The sequence below is a fragment of the Xenopus tropicalis genome, chromosome 6 (genome assembly GCF_000004195.4).
Source record: "Xenopus tropicalis strain Nigerian chromosome 6, UCB_Xtro_10.0, whole genome shotgun sequence".
NCBI classification, from domain to species: Eukaryota; Metazoa; Chordata; class Amphibia; order Anura; family Pipidae; genus Xenopus; species Xenopus tropicalis.
Genome location: NC_030682.2, coordinates 124,867,099 through 124,883,624, shown reverse-complemented (window position 1 = coordinate 124,883,624; position 16,526 = coordinate 124,867,099). Strand labels below are relative to the sequence as shown.

The following is a 16,526-nucleotide window of genomic DNA, read 5'->3' as shown; positions in this document are numbered from 1 at the left end:
TAAAATTTCTAAATATTTGAAGGTAAACTACCCCTTTAATAAATCTCCAACATAAGGGCATATTTACTAAAGGGTGAAAGTTTGGATTAATGTAACCAAAGACAGGCCACTTTTGCATCTTATTAACCACATCACCTCCATATTCCACATGGATCATTCCCTTTGTGGCATAAATTGTATGTGCAGAATCACAGAAAACTTGTTTCTCTCTTCACTGCCATGTTTAGTAAATATGAGATCTGGCGCAGTGAGGAGAACTTTACTAAAATGTTGTTTCCTCGTCTTTTACCAAATATGCACCGATGTGTTTGATGACCCAAAGGATAAGTCAGGTTGCCTCCTGTTTCACACTGAGGCCTCTAAAAGGATTATTAAAGATGGCCTTTTTCCTGTAGTCAGTTACAAGAAATTCATTTATTTAAGCAATGTTTCATACATCCGAGATACATAAATCTGCATAAACCAAAAGCAGTTACAGCGGGGGAAGAACAGAACGGAGCGTTGGCTGATCTCACTGTAGAGACTCAGTGTTACAGTTACATCGGAAATATTTACATCTTGAATGAATGGGTTTCTGCCCAGAAGCACAGAGCGCAAACGCACCGCGTAGAGATAACTGACTCACACAAACACCATTCAATAATTAGAGTTTCAAAATTGATTGTTTACACACAAGTCGGGGCTGCCTTTAGTGCCGCGCAGGCAACTGCCCAACGTGCGGCCAATCAGCTGTCGCTGTGGGCTTATTTAGCGATTTATGGAGTTTGTGAACTTGAGAGGTTTTTTTCTACTTATTTATTTATAAATCTGAATATGAAAAACTCAAATACCTCGAATTTGTTTACAAACTCGAAAAACTGAAAAATCTGCAACTGAAAAAGTGGTTTCATTTTGCTTAGAACTCCCACTGACTGTTACATGAACTCAAGTTTGTACATGCGGATATTTTGCACTTATATTGAAATAAATATTGAACATATTAACAAATCTTGAACCATAATTCGAATATTTGGGGTTTAACGCAAAACATTTAAATTGTGAGAAAAATTTGGATGTTGATAAATGACCCCTTTACTGTCCAGTCCCCGCTGCTGCTATGGGTCCTACTCTGCTTCCCCTGCGGGGCCCCTAACGACAGCTCTAACATGAATGCGATATTTACCAACTATGCGCTATTCAAAAAATAGCTCTTACAAATATACATCTGTGTACATCTCCCCCCCATGATATGGCAAATAACATTATGGGCGGCAATATGATAAAAATGTGGAGAAAACGCCTTGATTCTATCATGGAACTGACCGTAATACAGTTTAAAGTCATAAATAACTTAAAGGAAATATGAATTCCCATGGATCTTCCCCAAAGTCCCTTTACAAATTGTTTACATGTGCGTTTTCCAGTATCCAGCTCCTCTGTCTCCTTGTTATTCCTGTAAATAAACAAAAAATAGAATTGTTACATTCAAATAGAAATGACAGGAAATTATAGGAAAAGGAAATGATGGGGTACTATTCCTTGGGTAGGATATGGCTGAGTGTGTACAACTGTGTGCATTTGTTGCTTCAATTACAGGCATGGGATCTGTTATCTAGAAACCCATTATCCAGAAAGTTCTGAATCACAGGAAGGCCATCTCCCATAGACTCCATTTAATCGAATAATTCTAGTTTTTAAAATTACAGTATTTCCTTTTTCTCTGTAATAATAAAACAGTACAGGTATCGGACCCCTTATCCGGAAATCGGTCTCCCATAGACTCCATTTTAATCAAATAATTCAGAATTTTAAAACTGATTTCCTTTTTCTCTGTAATAATAAAACAGTACCTTGTAATTGATCCCAAATAAGATATAATAATCCCTTATTGGGGGCAAAACAATCCTATTGGGGTTAATTAATGTTTTATCAATTTTTTAGAAGACTTAAGGTATGGAGATCCAAATTACGGAAAGACCCCCTTGGTCCCGAGCATTCTGGATAATGGGTCCTATACCTGTACCTTGTACTTGATCCCAACTAAGATATAATTACCCCTTATTGGGGGCAGAACAGCCCTATTGGGTTTATTTCATGGTTAAATGATTCCCTTTTCTCTGTAATAATAAAACAGTACCTGTACTTGATCCCAACTAAGATATAATTACCCCTTATTGGGGGCAGAACAGCCCTATTGGGTTTATTTCATGGTTAAATGATTCCCTTTTCTCTGTAATAATAAAACAGTACCTGTACTTGATCCCAACTAAGATATAATTACCCCTTATTGGGGGCAGAACAGCCCTATTGGGTTTATTTAATGGTTAAATGATTCCCTTTTCTCTGTAATAATAAAACAGTACCTTGTACTTGATCTCAACTAACATATAATTAATCCTTATTGGAGGCAAAACAATCCTACTGGGTTTATTTATAAAAAAAATATAAATAATTTATATATAAATAATTTTTTACCAAAAACCCATTTGGAACAAATAATGAAAAGTTTCGGAGGCATTCGGCCCTGAAGGCTCGAGCAATCATAAATAGCCCCCAAGTATATCATGTGACAGTCATTAAACCTCTTACAATGAAATAAATACTTGATATTCACCAGGGGGCCATTGTGCTTTTTCTATTAAAAAACAAATATTAATTTCACTGGAGAGCGCAATGGCGCCATTTTTCCTGTGCTCCCGGGTGTTCCCTGCGGCATAAGTGATGAGCGAATTTTTTTGGCAGGCATGGATGCGCAGTGAAGTTTCGCAAAACTTCAGTGAAAATTCGCAGGGGAATTTTTTTTTTTGTTGTGCGTCAAATTGGGCACAGTCCCGTCAAAAACCACGCGGGTGACAAAAAAATTGTGCAACAAATGCATTTTGCAAGTTTTTCACCGTTTCGTGAATTTTCTTGCCATTTCGCGAATTTTATGGCGAAGCGAAATGGGACAGATTCGCTCATCACTAGTAGTCATTTTATAGAGCCATAGGGGTGTATTTTAACAATGGAGAAAATCATCACTGGTGATGTTACTCTTAGCAACCAACCAGCAATTAGATTTGAATGGTCACCTATAAGTTAGAAAACAAAAGCAAAGATCTGATTGGTTGCTAAGGGCAATATCACTGCTGGTTGTCTTCAATGTGTACTGGTACGTGCCCACTCAAACTCACTGCAATGGGCACTTGGCAGCAGAGGAGAATGGTGCATCTGGTTTCCTCAGTAAGATACCTGGGTAGGTAGAGAGTTTGCTCACAGGGCATACTAACTGACACCCCCAGTTTATATGCCTGTAAAAGTAAATCCACCCAACACTATTAAATGATACATTTTTAGACACAATCAAAACCCTTTACTTAATATTAAATTACTTTAATGAAAATCCTATTAGCAGGGTCATTTGTAATTGGAAATCACAAAACAATCCTGTTGAATCTACACAGCAACTAAGATGCATCAGTATGAACCTTCTTGCACATATTTCATTAGAACAGGGACATTAATATTCCACAAATCAGTGATGGGAATATTCTGATGCCCATATTTACTCCATGAAACATCACGGTGCTGCAGCGGGGCTGCACTTCTGATGAATAGCGGGACCAGATGAGATGTATGAGAGCTATGCAAGCTGCTAATGAAAGAAGCAGGTCATTAAAATGCTTACCCACAGTGCCTGAGTGCCGATATGAATATAGGGCCTGACAGGGATAAATTAGTGTAAATAATGCTATAGAATGCCATAATCCAGAGATTCATAGGCAGCACTTACATGCAGATTTTGTTTGCTGCACGTTCCTAGATGGCCACACTCTGTAGCAGAATAGATAAGAGCACCATCCAGCAAAAGAGGGTTAAAGGGATAGTATCATGATTTTTATAGTGTACTTTTTATTTCTAAACTACATTTACAAAGCAAATAATTCACTCTATCATTTAAACTTTTATTCTTGAACCAACAAAAGTATTTTGTTTAGCTCTAATATTGGTGTGTAGGCGCCATCTCAGTGCATTGTGCCTGAGTCTGAGCTTTCAGAAGGAGCCAGCGCTACACATTAGAACTGCTTTCAGGTAACCTCTTGTTTCTCCTACTCCCATGTAACTGAAGGAGTCCCAAGCCGGACTTGGATTTCTTATTCTGATACCTACTGGGAGCTGCTATCTTGCTGCCTTCCCATTGTTCTGCTGATCGGCTGCTGGGAGGGAAGTGATATCACTCCAACTTGCAGCTCAGCAGTAAAGTGTGACTGCAGTTTAACAGAGCACAGGTCACATGATTGTGACACCCTGGGAAATGAAGAATATGGCTAGCCCCATTTGAAATTTCAAAATTAAAAATAAAAACTGTGTTTCTGTTGTTTTCCCATGACAGTATTTCTTTAACAAGCATTAAATGGAACAATGGCTTTGACCCCACACAATAGCAATATTCCAGGCCGCCAGTGGTCATACCGGGAGCATTCACTGTGTTTATCAATGCTTGTTCTCTGTAATAATCTACAATGGCCTACTTCCAAAGTAGCGATCGCATCAGACATGTTCCTAATCTGGAATATTTCATTTTTTATTCTGAGCTCAACTCAATGTGTATGCTGCACATGATATGGCAGTTTTCTCCTAACTGGAGCAGCAGTCCAGGGTATAAGGTAAGTGATTGTACCTTTACTTCTCCTTTAAGTATCTGGACTGCCTTATGATTACAGGACTAATATTCAAAGAGATAATCATTGTTTATGGATTATACACAACAGAGGTAATGTAATAAAAGGCTCAAGGTTTGCTGCTGGTCTTATTACCCATAGCAACAGTTCTTCTTTATATGGGCGTAAGCACCCAGTCAATAAATGAAGGGGAGCGTGTGATTGATTTTTATAAGATTTCAGTTGATCCATTGGTAGAATAAGACTGTATCACTTCTAGTTCCTCAGTTAGATACTGCCAGTGATTTTCAGTGGGAATGAAACTACTTACAGCCCACCCAATATTGCAATGGTGAATCAATTCCAGCTTTAAAGGTCCAGGCAAGCAAAAGAGACCAATCAAACTGTCGTAGAAGGGTCATCAAGTTATGGAAAACTGCTACTGCGTCTTAAAAAGCTGTGGTCACCGTGTTTTGAAATGCTGCAGCTACTGTGCCATCAAATGCTAGAACTAATGTGTTATAAAATGCTGGAGTCCCTGTATCCCGAGTTGCTGGGGTCCCTGTGTCATTGCCCAGGAGAAAGCATTAAGCCTATGTATGTTTTCAAAAATTGAAGTAGTTTGTACAAAAATGGCCTTCAAAAGTGACTTCAGTCTAGTTAATATATTTGTGCTTTAACTTCTGTTCTCCAAACATAAAAGTGAGCCTTTGGCATGGCTGTGGTTAAAATTGGTGAGAAAGGATTAATACATTTGGCACAGCATTCCTCCACTTTTTTAATGCACATTAACCAATACATTAGCATGATAGAAAGAATTAATAAAGAAAGGTCCTTATTGCTAGCAGTTTGCAGCAAAGGCACCTGCCTCCTCCTGCCAAATATCATATCAAGTGATTCCATGGCTACGACTGAATGTTCCTGCATCATTAAACCCATCCCTAACCCGCAAAACCTTTACCAGCACCCAGCCCTAACCCGCAAAACCCTAACCTGCACCCAACCCTAACCCACACCCGACCCTAACACACAAAACCCTAACACACACCCAGCCCTAACCCACAAAACCCTAACGTGCACCCAACCCTAAACCACACTCGACCCTAACACACACCCGACCCTAACACACAAAACCCTAACACACACCCGACCCTAACACACAACCGGCCCTAACCCACAAAACCTTAACCCGCACCCAACCCTAACCCACACACGACCCTAACACACGCCCGGCCCTAACACACAACCGGCCCTAACCCACAAAACCCTAACCCACACCCAACCCTAACCCACACACGACCCTAACACACACCCGACCCTAACCCACAAAACCCTAACACACACCCGACCCTAACACACAACCGGCCCTAACCCACAAAACCCTAACCCACACCCAACCCTAACCCACACACGACCCTAACACACACCCGACCCTAACCCACAAAACCCTAACACACACCCGACCCTAACACACAACCGGCCCTAACCCACAAAACCTTAACCCGCACCCAACCCTAACCCACACACGACCCTAACACACGCCCGGCCCTAACCCACAAAAACCTAACACACATCCGACCCTAACCCACAAAACCCTAACACATACCCGACCCTAACACACACCCGGCCCTAACCCACAAAACCCTAACCCGCACCCAACCCTAACCCGCACCCAAACCTAGCCCACACCCGACCCTAACCCACAAAACCCTAACCCACACCCGACCCTAACCCACAAAACCCAAACACACACCTGGCCCTAACCCGCAAAATGTTGCCACTGTAGGACCCACAATGGTCTTCCAAATTTCATCCATAACCCGTCTGACCTAATGGTAGACCCACAGATCCCACAGGTTGTGGGTTAATTCGCATGTCACTAGTTGGTTACCTGGGCCATGTTCTACTGTTTGGTAAGTTACTGTTGTTTTTCAACTAATATACTCTGTGTTATGTATTATTTTATTTGGATTTGATCCCATGGCTACTCTTATCTATATTGTGATTAATCACAAAGTCCTGCAAGAGGATTGAACAGGAAATAGCTGTTAACAGGCTAAAAACATTCATTTAATAACATTAATTCATTCATTTCTCTTTTAAATGTGTCTCAGAATGACAGAAGGACCCTCTCTTTTCATAACGAGACACATTTTGTCATTTTCATGTCTGGGTACAAAAGGTGAAGGTCCTGTGCTAATGCTCAGCGTGGATCTGGTGGCTTTTTTCCTCTTTATTTTGAATCAATCTCATTATTTTTACCAGAACCTTATAATTTTGCTGTTTTCAAGGTGACAAGGGGGCTCTGCATTTGCATTACATGTCACACATCTGAAGGCAAATGTGTATTTAATCCTCATTATATGACAGATGGAAATTCAGTATCCATTGCATTTATTAACATGCAGGAACAGCGGGTTTGTTCCTACCAGAAAGACAAATAAAGTCTTAATTTTCACTTCTAAATCCATACCCCACCAGGCATCCCTCCCATAACAATATTCACATTGATTTTCAGGAGAGGCTTCCTTTCTGTATGTGTTATTAGCTTTCTCTATATTGCGCTACTGGTGTATGGAGCAATTTCCATTTTTATTAATCATTTGCAAACAGTGGGAATGAACAACTCCACAAATATGAACTGATTTACAATGATTAAAGGGAATGTAAACCATTGAAACAAAATAGCTCAGAGTCCTTATTTTTAATGCAATTTTATAATGTACATTAATAATACTTTAGCTGTTTTTCAAGATATTAGCAGTTTTCCCACTGCCAATATAAGGAATTTGAAATAACGGTGTCACTTCCTGGTCAGTTCACTTAGAGAGAGAAAAGGGAACGTCTTGTGATGCGGCTTTGCTTAGAACTGACCAGAAGAACCTCCCACGGCTCATTTTTGCTCACTAACTTTATTTTCTAGGCCTTGAAGTGCTCTGTTGATACTTTAAGGGGCCCATTCACTAAAGTCCATATTTTTGGGGCTTAAAATCACGATATGGAAAAAATTCATAGTAACCATGATAATTTTGGATGTTCTAAAATATCACGAAAATGCTTTTATCAGTCGTACGAAGATATCGTAATTGCCTTCCGAAAGTCACAAAATTTTCAGATCCAAACGTTTGTAAACGGCACAAAAGCCTTTCTGGCTATGAAACCTTCAATGTATGATTTGGGAAGCTTCCCACAGGACTCAATGGTACTCGGCAGATCCAACTTGGCGAAAAGATAGTCATGATACCAAAACTTGAATGAATTCTGAAATGTTTGTAGTCATTGCGAAAAGTACGACTTTTTCGTGGAAGTTAACGAAAACCACGAAAAAGTCATGGAATTTTAACGAAAAAGTCGTGGACATTATGAAATGTTCTATAAATTAGAAAAAACAAGAATTTATCTCATAAATGCTTAATTGGGGTTTAGTAAATGGGCCCCTAAAAGTAAAACAGATGCCAATATATGTGCTAGAAACGTGAGTCAGGAACCCCTGCAGCCAGTGATGGAAATCCTGCCTTGAAGGTGCAGAACAGCATAGTACCCAGAATGCATCAGGTGGGGCTCTATGAAGTAAAAGGCCATACAAGGGGTTCTTACACAAGTCACATGAATTGGTTCCAAAGTCACTGCCTGTGACATCATCCGGCATCGGATCCAGGAGGGTGGAGCAACCAGAGAGGAGAGGCAGCACTATCCTGCCTGGCACAACCCGACCGGGGGGAGCAACTGCCCAGGCCCTGCCCCGACAGACCAGATCCACCAGGGGCCAGGCCCATGCACAGCCGCCCTACTCCCCACCGGAGGACAATCCCGGGACACCCCTGGATGCCGCAGCCTGACATGTAAGAAAACAATTAATAATAATATATATATAATATAAAATTTTTGTGTGTATAAAAAAAAAAAAAAAAAATCAGTGGGGGGGTGGGTTTGTGGAGAAAATGTCCCGGAAAATACATTCTTTGTGTTTATTTGATTCCTATTCAAGAGAATTACTTTATATATATAGTCAATATAGGCACAGAGTTAAATTTTTTAACATTTTCTAATGGTGGTGTGCCTCGTGATTTTTTTCATGAAACAAGTGTGCCTTTGCCCAAAAAAGGTTGAAAAACACTGCCATAGAGCAGTGTACTTACCGGAGAAGAATAATTTAATTACTTGTGTCTTCTATATCTGAGATATGATTCTCCATCTTAAAGAAAAAAACATAGGATTTCATTTTGCTAGATATTCAGGTGAGACACCTATAATATATATAGGGCACCATACTGAGTGTGCTCCATTATGGTCCCCTGCACCCGAAGCCCCCTCTTGGTACAAAGGCCACAGCACCAGACAGGGGGACATTTTATTGTTAGAAAAGTGCATCTTTTACATCAAATAGCAGGCTCACGTTTATGCCTTAGCATAGGATACAAAAAGATAATTTGCTGTAGTTTTTAGTGTATCCAAGATAGACTTGTTGTTTTCAACTCAGATCTCTACGGGGACAGAACAGATGATAATAAGGGTAATCTAGGGCAGCCCCCCCCGCACACAACATTAGGACCTCCAGGGGCATCCCCTCAGTTTAGGAGAACACACGGAGCACAAGGTTCCTCTTATAAAAGCTATGGTACAGTACTGAAGCTCATAATAAAGATTATTAGAATTATAGATTGATTAGATATTATGTATAAATTATCCTTTTAGTTTATGAAATGCATTAGCATTATGTTTTAACTCCCAGGGTATTGGATCAGAATTCTGGTTTCTAAGAACACTGCATTTTTATAATTTTCAACAACAAGAAACAAAATTAGGGTTTTTGTTGTTACTTTAGTCTTTGATTTTTGGGATTACATAAAGATCTATATGTTTTGCTATAGATACACACTATGGCCACACAAAATGATTACTGTGCAAGGGTCCCAATTATATTATCTCCGAGATGACCAGTTTGTTGGTGACAAATTCAAACTAAAGGACTTTGGGTCAGATGTACCAATACCCAGCAGTTTTACAATTTTCCCATTTATCAAGACTTTCCTGGCTGCCTGCATCATTCTACTATGAAAAAAATTCAATTTTTAAGTTGGAAATTCCAGATTTTTATCAAATAATAGTTTCAGGGGTATGATAAATTGTCCTATTATTTTTTTTTATTATCAGAAAATGATTTCTCGGTTATATGAGTAGTGATTAGTACTGCTGCCTCTCAGAGCTGGAGCCCTGTAGGTTTCTAACCAGGGTAGGAACTGTATGGAGTTTCTATGTTCTCCCCGTGTAGTGTAGGTTTCTAATTATTGCATGGGGGGAGCTACATTATTGCGTGGGGGGGAGCTACATTATTGCATGGGTGGGTGCTACATTATTGCATGGGGGGAGCTACATTTTTGCAATATCTCACCAGCTCATTGCTGCCATCTTCATCAAAGTCTTCCTCGATACCATCAGTCATTTCTTCGCCGTCTGCATCGTGTCCCCCCTCAATGTGCTCTTCAGTGGAGTTGTCAGCCGTTTCTGATTTACATTCCTCCTGAACTGAATCCGTGTGATCTTCTGTTTGCTTTTTTTGAGCTCCTGTTTGTAGTAGAGAAAGAAATAACACTTGTTTGAGTAGCCTGGAAGTACTTCTCTCATTTAAAAGGGAGAAACCAAATTAAGGAAACAGCCAAGGTTAGGGTTGAACTGGCCTATGCAGGGCTCTCTGGGGCTGCTGCCCAGGGGCTCCCATATACCCCAAGGGGCCCCCACCACTGCCTCCACACTGGGCCCCGCAGCAAGCCCAGATCCTTCCCCCCCTCCCCTGAGCACCCGCACATTTTTATTTAACTTGGGCATGTCAGGAGAGGGAGGTCAGTCCCCTGCTGATCTCCCTTTCCTGACACACCCACGAGGATCGGGTCTAGGTCTGTGAGGCCCACGGGGGCCAGGGCCACTGGGTTTTTTACTGGTGCCCCGCCAGTCAGAGTGAAAGTGTAACTGCTTCATGACCCCAAATGCCATTTGGACCTGTACTATATATTTGAATACCAGTAGCCATATATTTCAACACTTCCTTGTATCTGCTAGTAGTCCTGCCATGTTAGGGAGAGAATTCCTTAATTCAAATGTTGGACTTTGATTTAAAGAAGGGCAACCAAACTTTTACTTGTTAATTACTGTAGTTACTCCTTCAATCATAGTCCCTTTACATTTTTATACATTGAAGCTCAATCTGCTCAAAACCAAGAATGTGCCAGTGCATTATACTCTTTTAAATGCTTTGCAAAATATGTATTTGTTGGTGCTTTATTGACATTTTTTTTGAAAACCCATCTTTCACTCCTTGCTGCCAATGGCACTCAGCCAACTGCACTGTAAGGTAGGAACAAATCAGAAGCTAGGTGGACCTGATAGGGAGCTGAAGCCTGTCTTTGCCTGTGTAAATTCAGAGTTGTGATTGGCTTTCCACTACTGTGCTTCTGGTTAGAACACGCCCACCACTAACTTTTGGTATTTGTCTCCTTTATGATGCCCCTGACAGCATCTTTACATCCCAGATGGATTCAGTCGTGCATTGTTTAAGCAAACATATACAGTAACTGGAATTTTAATTAGAACTTTACCCAAGGTTTTTTTTTTTTAAATTATTTACTGTTGCACCAGATGCAAATTCCAAAGTACTAAGGCATGGAAAACTGCACCCGTTATGACCAGTGGTGTACTAGTAGCAGTAGTGCCTAGGATGCTAGTCTGTACAGGTTGCACTTTGTACCTTGCATGGCATTAAAAGTCTATCGAGAGCCCTGTAATGAAATTGTGCCATTAGGCCATTAGCAGGCAGTCTGTAAGGTGATCTCCTTCACCTGTATCTTTCTGAATGACAGGAAAGCCCATGTACCATTCCCCATCAGACCTCCCAACTGGCCCAATTAGATAAGTAGCTTTTGCCAGAGAGCCTAGAATATTCAACCCCTGCACTGAGATACAATTGTATCTAATCAGCTAAACAGGTCTCCTGGTGGAACTGAGACTCGCAGCTTAAAGGGCAATTTCACTTTCATTAGCAAAACTGTAAAAACACATAAAACCCCCAGGAATGTGTTCAAACTTTACATAACCTGCCAAATTTTGTAAAAATGGGCGTGGTATTTAGGGGGTGTGGTCACGAAAATGGGCATAGTTGAAAAAATGTGAGTAGCGCGGCATTTCTTATCCCTCTTTCCATTTTTCTAATGGAGGTGAGCTTCTCTGAATGCAGTGTTGCTGATGTACTGTAGGTAGCACTGTATTCAGCACAGGCTGAGGCAGAACCTGCAGGGCCCCAGGTAAGGTAATGAATCATAATTTCCCTTAAGAACTCAGAATTTGATGCTTGATCATCATTATCATTATATGATATTTATATGGAGCTAACGCATTTTTGCATCTCTTTACAGAGATTGAGCAGTGGAGCTTACAATCTAAGGTCCCTATTAGATTCATAATATATACGCAATTCACCATAAACTTATGTTCAGTGGTAGAAAGTTTTATTGTGAACCTAATAGAAATGATTAGACTTTATACTAGGATATTATTGTGTTTATTAGAGCGGTTATACAGAGAGAGAGAATTATATTTGCTGCTAAGCAGAGTTCCAGTAGCACCTATGAGAAAGTTATTACTGCTGAACAAGTCCTGTAGAAATATAATTAGTTTCCTTTTAATCATTTGTTATGGGAAATGAATATGCTAATTTTCATCCCTGCATAAACATTAGCATTTTCATTTTTATTTCAGTTTTAATATACACTTTGAGAGAAAATAAAATGAGCTTAATAACAAGCGCAGTCTGGCACAGGCTAGAAGCCCATAATTCACTACTAAAGACGCTTGGAGAAGGTCCTCTACTGTCCATGTGCTTCAGGAAATCAATAGGATCTTTCGGAGGGGAATGGGGACCCCCATCTCTCTCTGTAGGTTAAAGGGGCACTATCAGTTTCTTGGTATCAGGTGCCTCTGGGTGTCAAGAAATTACCCCTAAAATATACACACCTACAGTACCCTAGCTTTATAGTATATATATCTGTACACCTGTCAGAAATGTGTTGGTCCTCTGGCAAATCAATCAATTACTCAATGCACACCTACTAACCACAAAAGGCAGCAAATGGTATGTTTAACATATAATGCTCTCTATATGGAAACAAATAACAGAACAGTAAATACAATTACAATGCATAATATACATACCACCAGTTGGACACAATGCAATATACAGAAAAAGCAGCCATGTGTGGATTGAGAAAACCCCAACGTTTCGGAACACAGTCCTTTGTCAAGGGGATTCTCAGTAGGTAAGTAGGTGTGCATTGAGTAATTGATTGATTTGTATTAATATTATGTTTGCCCCTATGTGGGCTTGGGGAACAAATTCTCATTTGCACCCTTTTTCTTCTTTTTGCTGTCTTTGTTTTAAAGCCAGCTATTTTTGCTTTAGCAATTGTGGTGTGCCCTCCAAAACTATTTGTTTGAATTGGTCCTCTGGCAAAACCAAGGACATGTTCCCCTGAAAACTGTTCCATTAACACTTACTTAAACGGATCACGATACAGAAAAAAGTTGTCTGCAGGGTGGTACTTAGTACTAACGCAAATCCTAGTCTATCGCTGTTTGAACTATACACCATTCAGAGCATGATGAGGCCGTACCCAATAGGCAGTATTTGACAAGTTATAGGATTGCATGTTTGTGACATGAGGCACATTTTGTGGGGCTCATTCATTAAAGGGAAGATATACAGTATAACCGGTGTCCTCCTTTGCCTGTGATGGCTAAAGCTAGCCTACATGTAAAAATACATCTGTTCGGTGAGGATACCAAACAAGGAGATCTTTGCCTGATTTGGCCAGCCAGTTGCAGTTTCAGTTGTTTGGAACCTGGGCCAAACCATAGCAGGGGTCTATGCAGACATTAATGGTGCCATGTATATGTATGTAACAGATTATTTGTGGGCACTGAGTAAGTAAATCTGTTAGTGGGCATTCTGATAACGTTCAGAAGGCATTAATAAAAAATCATAGCAAAAAGGTGGTAGGATTCTTAAAACTGGAATTCATTCTCTAAATTAGAATGCAAATGTAAGGATCAATGAAGGAAAGTAAATATGCAGCCATGAAGGCCGCCAATGATTATCCTAAACCTTTCCAACATTGCTGTGAACTTGTGCATATTTTGCTACATGAAACGCTCCCTTCTCCATGTCTGTGGCTGCCATTAATAATTCAGCGCTGCTCGCGGCACCGCTATCCAGGGAAAGAAAGGGGCCTTTCAAACCTTGTTTTTGTATGCTCCTGAAAGCTTTGGAGAATTGCCTCTCAACGCGTGCAGAGCATTTCCAGCAGAGAAAGTGTTCAGTGGAGAAATTTTAATATAAGCGGCTGCAGAAAATGCTTGGCTTTGAAGTAAATTAGGATTTTTCTCTAAAACTTGCCCAGTGTTTACAAAGTCTGACTTGGAGGTCTCACAGGATCTGTTAGACTGTTCCTGGCAAATCTTCTGAATAGAACACACAGACTGCAACAGCATAGCTGCCATAAATGTCTCGGCAGGAATTCCAGGTAATGCCAGGGAGCGCGCGCCATGGGAAATCTGCAGTCCATGTCATTATAATGAGACTTACACTTTGAGAACTACAGTTCCTTTCTCTACCATCATGCAGCCCCATTGGTTTCCTTAAGTACCAGTATCACCTGACAGGGGCTTGTTGAACTGTGCAAACTGTCTGTGAATACTGTTATATATGTAATGGGGCTTTGCTCTGTTCTGCATGCAGTTCGGAACTGAGACTGGCTGTCAGTTATACTGGCAAATAAGGTATGAATGGCTTGGCATCTGAACAACAGAAGGTCTGAATATATATAGATAGCTAATTAAAATCAATAACAATAAAAAACTGAATCTTTTTTAACTATTTGTTATGTATTACTGATCACAGCACGGACCCAGCACTTTAAATTTTTGTTTATATTGAGTCAGAATAGGAAAAAAATTGCACTTGCCCTTCAACTTAATGTTCCGTTAAAGCCCCAGCATGATGCACTGCTAATTGTATTTGCATGAAGGCTGAGCAATAATGTACTATTCCTGCAATAGCCCTATGGACCTTATCAACCTCCCATGGCTTTTATTTGCCCAGATAAGAGGGGCAGCATTATATTTCTATGCTAATCTGAATTATCAGCATTTTTTAATTTTTTTTTTTTTTTTTTTGCTGCTGCTGCTGAGTTTTTGGCTTCTCATATCAAAAACAAATATACAATGATCTTTACATGAATGTGATATATCACTCCACATCCTATGTGTGCTTTTCCTCTGCAAGTGTTCCACTGGATCAGATTAACCAAGCCGACTGCAGTACAACATACAGTATTGACAGAAATGAAAAGGAGATCATTCTGATGGAATGGAGACATTTAGCGGGGAATTCACAAAAGTGGTGATATTGGGGGGAATTCACAAAAGTGGTGATATTGAGACAAAATATAAGTGGATTTGTTGGATTTTCCACCTCATTCACAAACCTCTATCTCCACTTTTGTGAATTTGTATTTTAAACAGACAGTTTTCAGATTTTGTCATTGTACCGACATTTTTTTTATGAATTTGCCTTTAGCTCTTAGTAAATCTGTCGGTGCCATCAAACCCAGTCCCACAGTTACAGGAGCCTTGGAATATGGATTTTACCAGCAGGATTTTGCATTTTATATGCCATTTGTCACTTCACTTTGGGGGCATTTCCTGAGGGGTAATTTTAGTTTGCCCAGGGTAACTATACATCATTTTTTTTCAGGACAAGCTGGGCTTTCTAATGTTTACAATATTTCTGTGTAATTCCACTTCTGTAACAATATTTAAGGGTCTAAATATCTTCTTCTCTAGGCCCTACTCATTACTGGTCAGCAGCAATCCGGCCCCAACACCAACATGCCCAGTGAAAAGAAGTCCAACAGGACTAGGGCCCACCGGGTTTTTATCCAGTGCCCTGTTGGGCCAGTCCAACCCTGTACCCCAATATCCCAGTGTGGGTGCCAGTGTGTATGTGCTGTTTGCTGATCACCAAGATGGCTGCTGGGAACAGAAGGGACACAGCTAAAGGTGGGGGGCCAATGCTGTCAAGCAGCTCTGTAGTTCTGGACATGCTATGGGGGCACAGATAAGTTGGGGCAAATGTCAGTGAAGTGATTAAAGAGGGGGAACTACTGCTAAAGCTACAAATTTGCCTGGGAGGCTTTACTTTACCTTTAAATAAAAATGTTTACAATATATTCACACAAATTATTATTGCCTCATTGATTAAGCTAAAACTGGCATAATCATGCAAATGTGAGGTAAAAACTTTTTATATATATATATAAGATAACTTTTTTTTAATCAGTGTTTATAAAATGTTAATGAGGCTTTTTGCACCTATTGTTCTAGGGTGAGACAGAAACTTGTCCCCTAACAATAGGCTGCTAATCCCCATTAATATGTTAATGATCCCCTAATGGGCCCCTACCAGAGGAGTGACAGGAGACAGGGTGAAACAAAACAAAAGATCAGTTACACTGAGCTTTACTTCATTTTGAAAATGGTGGGGAAAAATGTCGGGAAAAAATGACGTGAAAACGTCGTATAAATGTCATTTAACGACAAATTCACAAAAGTGTCTGTAAACTGTCTTTCTTTCACCAAAAACGGAGAAGTGGTGGTTGAGTCGGAATTTAAGCGGATTTCTGTTTGTGAATCTCAAGAAAGTTTTTTCCACCAGTTTATCCCCTGCTCCCTGCCCACCACGTGTATCCCCTGCTCCCTGTCCACCAACGTGTATCCCCTGCTCCCTGCCCACCCATGTGTATCCCCTGCCCACCTACGTGTATCCCCTGCTCCCTGCCCACCCACGTGTATCCCCTGCTC

At 40.3% G+C, this 16,526-nt stretch overlaps 1 protein-coding gene across 7 annotated transcripts in view; it reads right to left on the bottom strand.

Moving 5' to 3' along the window:
• Positions 1-395: 395 nt before the first annotated feature.
• The window catches only part of ralyl (RALY RNA binding protein like), a 329,501-nt gene continuing 313,370 nt past the window's right edge, over positions 396-16,526 (bottom strand). For 6 of the 7 annotated variants that reach the window (XM_031903434.1, XM_012964876.3, XM_031903433.1 and 3 more), the window contains 3 exons: positions 10,012-10,184; positions 8,759-8,814; positions 396-1,432 (listed from right to left, as the gene is read on the bottom strand). In XM_031903434.1, the coding sequence (XP_031759294.1) occupies positions 8,773-8,814; positions 10,012-10,184 (215 nt within the window). In that variant the 3' untranslated portion in view covers positions 396-1,432; positions 8,759-8,772. 7 annotated transcript variants of the gene reach the window in all.